Here is a 10,706-nt window from a genome sequence, read left to right as displayed (position 1 = left end):
GTGGTATGGCTGGTGAATTGACCAATTGACACTCCGGGCAGGACGCACACCAGCGGCGCGCGTCCGCCCGGATGCCTGGCCAATAAAATCGGGCCATTACAACACAAAGGCAAATTGCTGTTTCCGTGTCATGCTTTTGCATTCCCACGAGGGCCAAGGGGAACGAGAGAGAATTCTTTGGAAGGGGACACCTACAGTTATTGATTGCACAATGACTGAACCGAAAAAGGTACAAAGGAAAATTCTTCGGTACAGTACTCCTTCAGTTAGTGAGTGTACAAATACTGATCTCCTGCAAGATATGAAGAGAATTCTTTAGAAGCCGACACCTACATATTTAAGGTGAAAATGACTGACGCGCTGGAAGGTTAGTGAAAACAGGTGTGAAGCCTGAAGCTGTGATAAAAGCCCCAAACTGAATTTTAGATGTAAATTTAAAGACCTCAGCCGCTCAATTCCATTGAACCTTTTTTGGATATCCAAAAATGACATATTTGCCTCAGTGGGCTTTACAACCTGTACACATACAACATCCTCTGCCCAAGACCCTCATGTCAGAACAGGACAAACTCACCCTGAATATATTCAATGGCCAAAAAAAAAGTAGAAACCTCAGAGGATGGATCCACGTATCAGATGGACAGGAGTGCAATGAGTACAGAATAAACACAATAAAATGACAACACGGTCAATGCATATGAAGTAATTGTTCAAATAATTATAAAGCATTAATGTTGCAAATTTAGAACTACTAATAAAAAATTTTTTAAAAAACAATGGCAATATTTACAATAATAATAATAATAATCATATTCAGATAAAGTTGATAAAATCAACTCAATTTCCTGAAGGAATGATTGAAGCACATACTTTTTTTGTCATAAAAAACGGATGCATTTTGGTTCTTTTAAGAATTCATTATTAAAATGTGTTACAAATATATATCGCCTTTTTATAATATATAACCTTTTATATAAACTGTGTGGCGTAGTTGTGTTACTGCCATGTTACTGCCAGGAAGAAAACGGCATCTGTCACCTGCTACTGTGGGAAAGTTGATTTTAAACCTGGGCGTTAATGCATCAGGGTAATTTTCCTCCTCACACGGAGGAGCTCATTGTCCCTCATAATGGCGTTTCACATCGGCACATTTAATAATTGCGACAGTTTTTAAGCATTACGAAATTTTCTCTCTTTCGACACAATATTTGGCCAACTTCTTTGGAACCAAACTCCTTCAGTTAATGATTGAAGACACACTGATCTCCTAGAAGATGAAGAGAATTCTTTGGAAGGTGACACCTACAAATAATGATTGATGTGCTGGAAGTGTCAACAGTTGTGTAACATCCAATATCCATATCCATTTGCACAGGCTGTAAACTCCCACAAAGCGGTGTGTATAAAAGGAGAAGGGTCCGTGTTCCCGTCAACACAAACATCGAGAGTCCATCCAAGGAGCCTGAGTGGTGAGCAAGAAACCTTTAATGTTACATCTTATGTATTTTGCAAAAGCCATTGTCATTGTGATAGCAGTCTGTTGAAGGTTCTTTGCATTGAGGTTGATCTGGTATAACAGTTGGACGAATCTTTAGTAAGGTTAATGTGTTTCTCTCCACCAGGATTCCTCTGCCTGCAAGTATGAAAATTGTGAATTACAAAGTGACCGTATACACTACCGATGTGGCCAATGCCGCCACCCTTAACAACGTCTACATCAAGCTGGTGGGCACTGATGGGGAGAGTGACCGCACCTGGCTCGATAAATATAAAGGAGCCCTATCCTTCATCAGAGGAGCAGTGAGTCTGAAACTTCCTTATCTAAATGAATGACACTCTCCCTAAACTTCAGATTATTGAATCAAATTTCCATCAACCAGAGGTTTTTGTTATCCTTCGCCCACCTACAAGATCAACAGGATAAAAGCTGCACTTTAACTCTTTAACTTTGGTGACCAAAGCAAAAAATCATAATGAGCTTCTAAATAATTATTATATATATGCATACATTCTATATTTTGTCTCCATTCAGTATGGTATGCTAACCATTTTCCTGTTCTTAATCCAGGACACTTCTTTCACTGTGTCCTGCCCCGTCTCTCTTGGATCGCTGGTCCTGATAGAGCTTGATAAAGAGCCTTTCAGCATCTTCCCTGAAGATTCTTGGTTCCCTGCCAAGATAGAAGTGAAGTCCCCTGAGGGTAAAACCTACATGTTTCCCATCCATCGCTGGATCACTGACAGTGAGGTGCACCGCTTCAGGGAGGCAAAAGGTTTGTGTAAATCGGACTTAGACCTCATGTAAGACGTGAAAGAAGGAGAAGCTGGTCTCTAAGGCAGGAGTAACCAACACAATGTGTTTATTAACAATTTGAAGCCGTCTTATTTATTTCTTCAAGCTCTGAGAGTCTTCGAGGATGACAACGATCTGGGCCGATACAGTCGGATGCAGGAGCTGAAGCAGCGAGAGGAAGACTACCGGTGAGCAGTCGTTCACAGCTTCATGCATCCAAAAATATACATTCACCTTCACGCAAGTTAAGTATATTGTGCTTACAGACTAAATTAAAGGGCTTATTGACTTGTGTCGGTGTTCCTCATTGCTCTTTATTTACCAGCTGGGATGAGTATCTAGAGGGAATACCCCACTGCATGAAGACAAAGGGCCTTTTTTCTCTGCCTTATGAGGTCTGGTTCTCCTTCACTAAGGCTTCAGAGTTTATCTTCACAGAAGCCACTGCGTGAGTATTCTGTGGAACTGAGTTTCCCTATAACATTTTTTGAAGGTTATTGATGATTTTTAATTCTTCATTTTATTTCTTAGGCTGGTGGAGTTGCAGCTGAAGGGATTATCTGATTGCCAGGAGAACTGGCCAGATATTGATCATATCCATAAGGTGTTCTGCTGCAAAGACACTGACATCTCAGGTACTGTCGGCCTGGTTTAATGACATACTGGATGGTGTTGGTTCAAATGCTCATGATGCCACCTAAAAAGATGTTACTCATGTTCTTGTTACTTAGCTTTATAAATATGGGATAAATGTAATACACAAAATTGTTTTCTAGCAGAACGTTTAAAACTCCAATATGGTAACCTGTGCTTTCTTTCCAGATTATGTCCAGGATAATTGGAAGGAAGATGATTTCTTTGGCTACCAGTTTCTAAACGGGGCCAACCCCATGATGATCCAACGTTGTTCAGCCCTGCCTGGTAACTTTCCTGTGCCAGAGGCCATGCTCTCCCTCGAGGGTCGGAGGTTGGCAGATGAAATGAAGGTGACTGTTTTGACTTTGATCATATATGTATGTGTGTATATATGTATATGTATCATATATGTTTGCACTTGCATTGACTTAGTGTGATTAATATTCTCTGAATCCACTTATTTCTCATCCTCACTCCAAATTGTAAAAGAAAGGAAACATATTCCTGTGTGACTACAAGCGTTTGGATGGACTGATGCCAAACGTCATCAACGGGAAGAAGCAGTACTTGATGGCTCCTCTGGTCCTGCTTCATAAAACCAGCAATGATGAGCTGATGCCAATTGCTATTCAGGTAAGATTAGCGACCAAATAGCGGAATGAATGCACAATCTTCCATGACAGAGTCCACCATACTATAAATGCCATTTGTGCAGAAAAGATCAAAAAACCTTTAGAGAATTGACACAAATAGAGTGCTCAACTAGTTATGAATAGTGTGAATCAGAGAATAAAGGTTGTTCAAATATTTTTATTGAAATTGCCGTATTTTCTCCCTTTTCTTTTTGACAAAGATTTGAGAATTGCTCTGACCTGGGATCTGAAATCATGAATTTGCTCTTAGAGATCATAAATATTGACTACATGTGTTAACAGCTTAAAGAGATGGATGTGACCAGACCTCTTTTCTTCTCTGCAGCTGAAGCAAATCCCTGCACACGATAATCCCATCTTCTTTCCCACTGATGGGTTTGACTGGTTGTTGGCCAAAGTTTTTGTGAGAAGTGCTGATTTCAACGAGCATCAACTCGGGACTCACCTGCTGCGCACTCATTTGCTGGCTGAAGTGTTCACCGTGTCCCTGCTGCGCAACGTGCCCATGGTGCATCCGCTGTACAAGGTAACGGAAAGGGACAATCCTTCCTTTTTATCAAGTCGCTGATTCCTGTGTCTCACAGTTCATGAATCCTGACAGGTATTCACATGGAGGCATGAAGATGTGTGCCTTGAAGTAATTCAAGTTTCCTCTTTTTTTCAGCTGCTTGCACCTCACACTCGCTACACTATACAGATCAACTACCTAGCTCGAGACTTTCTAATATCTGAGTCTGGAGTTTTCCCACAGGTACCAACACCTAAATACGTTAAGAAATAAATACAGTATTTATATCATTTCAATGTCTCCTTCAGAATTTCTAACTCTAATCCTTACATATTTTAACGTCTACTAGATCGCAGCTTCGGGGGGAGACGATATGAAGACACTCCTGAAGAGACTGTGGTCCTCAGTGACCTACAGCTCCCTCTGCATTCCAGACGACATCGCTGAGCGTGGGCTGGAGGACGTGCCCAACTTCTACTACAGAGATGATGGACTCAAGCTTTGGGGTATCATCAACAGGTAATGCAGCTATTCTGGTATTGGAGAACAAGAGCTGCTTCACGGTACCAAGTGGCCCGGTGGTTTGGGACCACTGTCACAAAGGATCAGTTTAGCTGCTCATTTTACCACTTATTCTCCCCTTTAAAAAAGTGTTTATTTCCATCCTTTCTAACAGCCACCAGAGGCACTGCTGCAAAGTTGATTACTATTGCCTGAAAGTATGACTAGACAGTAAATGATTGACTTACCTCTTGAGTGACGGATGACATTTTCTAAATTAACCGTCCTACACTGAGGGATCAGGGAGGGGACATCCCTGCCCTTCATCATTGAAGGTGTCATTTCAATAAGAAATCATTGGTGTTGATGACACAAAGGCGGGTGATGTTTGAATGTAATCACATGTTTAACGAAAGAGGGAACTGAAGTGGAATTACAAAATGCTTAATATCCTTTTATTTGAAAAGAATAATTCAGCGCATACGGAAATAGGAGTTTTACTTTCTCTTGAAGAAAAGAGTGGATGAAAACCACGCTCAGGTCTTTGTGTTAACTATGAAGCTACTGCAGAGAGGTGACTATCCTATCAGCACAGAGACTGGAAGATCCTTAAAATATTTTTAAAAACGGCCTTCATCAGCAGCATCCCGTATTAGAAGTTTATGTCAAGCTGTTTGTTTGAAGTTATTTGATCCTCTTTGTTGAATAAGCTGTTGCACTAAATTATTTAAAGAGAAGGCACAACTGATCATTCTTAAGCAATGGCCTTGAAATGTCTTGCATTCGAATATTACTGCAGTTTATACAAATTGTACAATTCAACTGAGAATGTTGTTTAAGGAAGGTATCCACAATTTCTGAAAGGTTTGTGCAGGGCGTGCTGAGCTTCTACTACAAGACTGATGCTGAAGTCCAGAAGGACTCTGAGCTGCAGAAGTGGATTTCAGACATCTTTGAATATGGATTCCTTTCTCAAACCGGCCCAGGTGGGCTGAACGACAAGCTCAATCCTAATGATGGAAAATATGCTTATTTTAGAACCATAATACAATAAAAGTCAAACTTTTTGTCGTCTATACAACCATTTATTCCCTCTGGTTGTCAGGAATCCCCCAGGGCTTTACCACTGTGGCTGGTTTGGTGAAGTTTGTCACCATGGTCATCTTCACTTGCTCAGGACAGCACTCGGCGGTGAACAGTGGACAGGTATGGACTTGTTCTATTTGCTTGGTGCTATTCTTGTGGAGTGAATTTCATGAGATTTACAGTTTTCAGCCATGTTAGCGGTACTGTGAGGCTTCACCAAAGATCATCAGGAGTCATCCTCATGGGACCATGACTATCTTTATCCCAATACAACACTTTAGTGGTGACCACAGTAGTTGAAGGACTGTCAGATGGCAACGTTTCAAGGCCTTTTCATCAGTTCTTTCATTCATTGATCACAGTATGACTACGGCGGCTGGATGCCCAACACTCCCAGCTCCCTACAACAACCTCCGCCCACCACAAAGGGGAGAGCAAGCGAGGCCACGCTGCTGCAAACATTACCTGATGTCAACACAACCGTTAAGGGGATGGCCACCTTGTGGCTGCTCAGCAAGCAGTCCACTGACTTTGTAAGAGCCCAAGTCTTTAATCAAATCAGAATGCATGTTCAAGTTGTTTCAAGTATAGGTTGTTAATGTTCTGCTAACTGAAGCTGAACAATATTTTAAATTCAAAGTTCACACTCTAACCCTTTCTTTTTTTATATGTATCATTGTCACCAGGTTCCTCTTGGCCAGTACCCAGAGGAACACTTTGGTGAGAAACAACCCTGCAGGCTGATAAAGCGCTTTGAAGCAGAGCTTAAAGTGCTATCAGCTGAGATCAGAGCCAGAAACCACATTCTCCATGTTCCCTACACATACCTGGATCCACTGGTAACAGAAAATAGCGTGAGCATTTGAATATCAGAAGGTGTGATATCCTCAGATGTCGGCCAAATTCATCTTCACATTAACAACAACTAGGAAGGGAAGAACTGCATGTTGGGTCTTTTCCTGGAATGAAACGGTGCACATGTTTGTGGTATGCTGATCAATTTAACTTCTGAATTTACTGTTTTGTATCATCAAACATTTTTTTGGTTCTTCAATGAATATTCCCTGCAGAAAATAAACATAAGCAACGTTTTCCCATTCCTCGGTGTCTTGTTGTGCATGGTGGGCATCATGGCTGCTTAGCTCTGTGAACCTTCCCTCATATTGAACCTCACCTTTCATCACGTTCATTTATGTCCTTGTCGTGGTCCTTGTTGTCCAGGCACAAGGAAACAGATTTTTACTGCAAAAAAGTGTGTTTATCTTTCCAAATATTCTACTAAAGGAAACATTAACCAAAATAAATTAACAAAGTTGTTGGGCCACAATAAAAAAGTAAAGTTTAAATCATATTTATCAGATCGATCCCAGTTTGTGTTTGTGAACGGTGAATCATCAAGGACCACCAATGTTGGTCACGGAGTTCCACAAGGTTCTGTGCTTGGACCGATTCAATTTACCCTGTACATGCTTCCTTTGGGCGACGTTATCAGAAAACACCGCATAAACTACCATTGTTATGCAGACGATACTCAACTGTATCTATCGATCAAGCCAGAAGACACCAACCAACTTGTTAGACTTCAGTATTGTCTTGGAGACATCAAAACTTGGATGACCTGCAACTTCCTGATGTTAAACTCGGAAAAAAACGGAAGTTATCATGATAGGCCCAGAGCGCCTTCGAAGTCAGCTGTCACGTGATACAGTCTCTATGGATGGAATTGCTCTGGTATCCAACAGCACCGTCAGAAATCTTGGAGTTCTCTTCGACCAGGATATGTCCTCAACTCTCATATAAAGAAGACTTCAGGGACTGCCTTTTTTCATCGACGTAATATATCGAAAATCAGGAACTTCCTGTCTCAAAGTGATGCAAAAAAACTAGTTCATGCATTTGTTACTTCTAGACTGGATTACTGTAATTCTTTGTTATCAGGCTGTTCTTGTAAATCGCTTAAACCTCTCCAGCTGATTCAGAATGCTGCAGTACGTGTATTAACAAGAAGTAAGAAATGGGATCATATAAGTCCTGTATTAACTTCTCTGCACTGGCTTCCTGTTAAATCAAGAATAGAATTTAAGGTACTTCTCCTCACCTACAAGGCACTTGCTGGTGAGGCACCGTCTTAGGCATCTGCGCTCCGTAGATGCTGGGCTACTTGTGGTTCCTAGAGTTTTAAAAAGTAGGATGGGGGCCAGAGCCTTCAGTTATCAAGCTCCTCTTTTGTGGAACCAGCTTCTACTTTCAGTCCGAGGGGCAGACTCGGTCAGTTCATTTAAGATAAAGCTTAAAACGTTCCTCTTTGATCTTGCTTATAGTTAGGGCTGGCTCAGGTTAGCCTGGACCAGCCCTTAGTTAAGCTGCTCTAGGCTTAGACTGCCGGGGGACTTCTTAGGACACACCGAGCCCCTCTCTCACTCTCACTCTCTCCTTCCACAATCATCCATGTTTTATTAATGTACATCACTAATTAAGATTCTTTCCGGAGTTCTTTGTGCTTTCTCGCCTAGCAGGTCTCCGTGGATCATAGTTTCGTGCGGACCCCGTTTCTGACTCCTGGTATGGCTCTGCTGACACCTGCTGCTGCCATCATCATTACTTTAAATATGATTCATATTACTGTCATCATAAACCAACATCTTTCTGCTCTCCCTCCCCACAGAAGCCTCTGTGGATGGTGGTTCGACCTGATGGTGGTTGTCCCTGCAGTGGTCCTGCCGTACACCTGTTCTGCTACTTGCAATTACTTGTGTCATTTCTGTTAGAGAAATTGAATATATTGTACATATTGTACATCTTTTACATTGTTGATTCTGTACACATGACATCCATTGCAGTCTGTCCATCCCGGGAGAGGGATCCCTCCTCTGACGTTCTCCTTAAGGTTTCGTCCCTTTTTTTCCCCATTGAAGAGTTTTTCCTGTGCCGATGTGAGGGTTTCGGGACAGAGGATGTTGCATGTTTACAGACTGTAAAGCCCTCTGAGGCAAATTTGTGATTTGCGATTTTGGGCTATACAAAATAAAATGAATTGAATTGAATTGAATTAAAGTTTAACAAAGCAACACATTCACTTCATTAGCCACCCACCACCAGAGTAGAACTTAGGGAAACATGTTTGTGGCTCACTAGAGGAACAAAAGCATACAGGGGAGCAGGGTTCGAAATGAGAAGGGGTTTGGGGGGGTTCCGGACCCCCCATAAGCCATTGGGGACCCTCCATAAGAATTTATTTTTAGATTTTGGGGGGTCCCCGAAAAATATTTTTAACATTAAAAATGATTGTGTAATTATAGGTCTTTAGTGACGTTTTATATTTATAACAAACAATTACTTTATTTCCTAGCACGATTGAGCAGCAATCAGGGCAGCTAATAGCATCACAGGTTGTTGTTGTGGTCCTCCGGCGTAAACAGTACAGTCTGTGGCGCAGACACGTGGGTTACTGTCGAACGCGGCAAAAACGAAGCCTCACAAAGAGTGAAATCTAAAGAACCCTAATGAAAATCCCGTAAGTGCTTCGATTATGTTTATATCTCCATAATAATTGCTTATTATAGTAAAATATTTGTAGTTGGTGTTCCTATATCAAAAGTTGCATTAAGTTAGATGATTAGAAGATATTGTCAACGTTTCTTGCTAGCTGTATGTGTATGAAGCATAGATATGAAGCCAAACAATCTGCCAGCTAACAGCAGACAGTTAGCAGTTAGCTAGACTAGTTATTCAAAGCTAGCATGCCAACATAATTTTCCAGTCAGTGATTACGAAAGATAGCGAGGACTTAATTCAAGTCTGTGAGTTTTAAATGGGAAAATGTCATCTACGTGAATCGTGTAGATCCGAAGAGGTTTTTTTGGGGGGGGGGTCCGAGACCCGTTGCTAATACGGTACAGCCGTCTTAACGGCCGTTATCTACCGGACCAAATAGCAACTCTGATTTCGGTGCCTTATTTAGATGCCACTAAAATGCCTCCCGCTTCTCCCTGATGCTCCGAAAACGGACGTTAGAGGGAAGTGAAACAGCGCTGCACGGGACGCTAGTAAACACTACACTAGACAGCAGCTAACGTTAGCCTACCATTAGCTAGCAGCTGAAGTATATATATATTTTAAATATGTCAATGGAGCAACCACGGTTAAAATACTGACAGATAAACGGTGTAAAGTGTGTCTGTGTTTCACAGTCTGTAGCTGCCGTTGTCTAAAAAACAAACAGATGTTGCGTTCACTTGAAATTCGCCTCGCCAGCCTTGTGCTGCATTTGAAGTTGTTGTAAAATGTTGTTTTTGTCGTTTAACAGTAATTTACTGGTGAAATAAGTTTTTGTTATAAGTTATGTTATTACATTATTAATAATTCATTTAATGTTGAGCTCACTATCGTTTCCTTTTTTTTTTACTAACTAAAAAAAAAGAAGCAGGGGTGCCCTGTAGGTCTTCTCTCCAACCCCAGTTAACACTAACCTGATGAAGTTGTTAACAAATAAATAAAATATGTGCCTGGTCACTTAACATGTTGATTTTGAATAATGTAGACTATTGGATTATTGTCTATTAAAGGCTTTCGGTCATGTTAGAATATCTTACTTTTTTTTTTAAACGTGTCCCTAAAGATTTTAGTTCAGGTTTTAGATTGACTACTTTAAAACAAAGTAAACCATCTAATGTAGGTACAGTCTTTATAGACATCATTATTATTCAATCCAGCGGCTAGCTGTTTTACAAATTCCATTAACGTAAGGGATGAGAAACGCCAGTTGTATTTGATCAAACCATTTGAAGGTGCATGGTGCTGCCATAATGACACCTGGTGGATTTAGGTAACTTAGTTAACTTCCTTGCTCAAGGAAAGAATGACCTGTTTTCCACTTTGTCATGTCAGGGATTTATATAAGGTGCTGTAACTTTGTTGCTCCAGAATTAGAGGGTTACCTGTTTGATTATAGCCAATCCACTTCTCCAGACACCACTACAATACTGGGACTAGCCCAAACCATGAAAAACATCCCAAGACCATTATCCCA

The 10,706-nt window shown here is 41.0% G+C and overlaps 1 protein-coding gene across 1 annotated transcript; it reads left to right on the top strand.

Moving 5' to 3' along the window:
- Positions 1-348: 348 nt before the first annotated feature.
- LOC134107856 (polyunsaturated fatty acid lipoxygenase ALOX15B-like) lies at positions 349-6,740 on the top strand. The gene is made up of 16 exons (XM_062559803.1): positions 349-367; positions 1,376-1,469; positions 1,623-1,800; positions 2,069-2,273; positions 2,400-2,481; positions 2,619-2,741; positions 2,825-2,928; positions 3,116-3,279; positions 3,419-3,562; positions 3,908-4,108; positions 4,247-4,333; positions 4,440-4,609; positions 5,456-5,577; positions 5,697-5,797; positions 6,040-6,210; positions 6,364-6,740. The coding sequence occupies exons 1-16, from the start codon at positions 349-351 to the stop codon at positions 6,541-6,543; spliced, it is 2,145 nt and encodes a 714-aa protein (XP_062415787.1). The 3' UTR covers positions 6,544-6,740.
- Positions 6,741-10,706: the final 3,966 nt, after the last annotated feature.

This window comes from Pungitius pungitius, chromosome 20 (assembly GCF_949316345.1).
Source record: "Pungitius pungitius chromosome 20, fPunPun2.1, whole genome shotgun sequence".
Lineage (NCBI taxonomy): Eukaryota > Metazoa > Chordata > Actinopteri > Perciformes > Gasterosteidae > Pungitius > Pungitius pungitius.
This window is presented reverse-complemented; position numbering and strand designations above follow the sequence as displayed.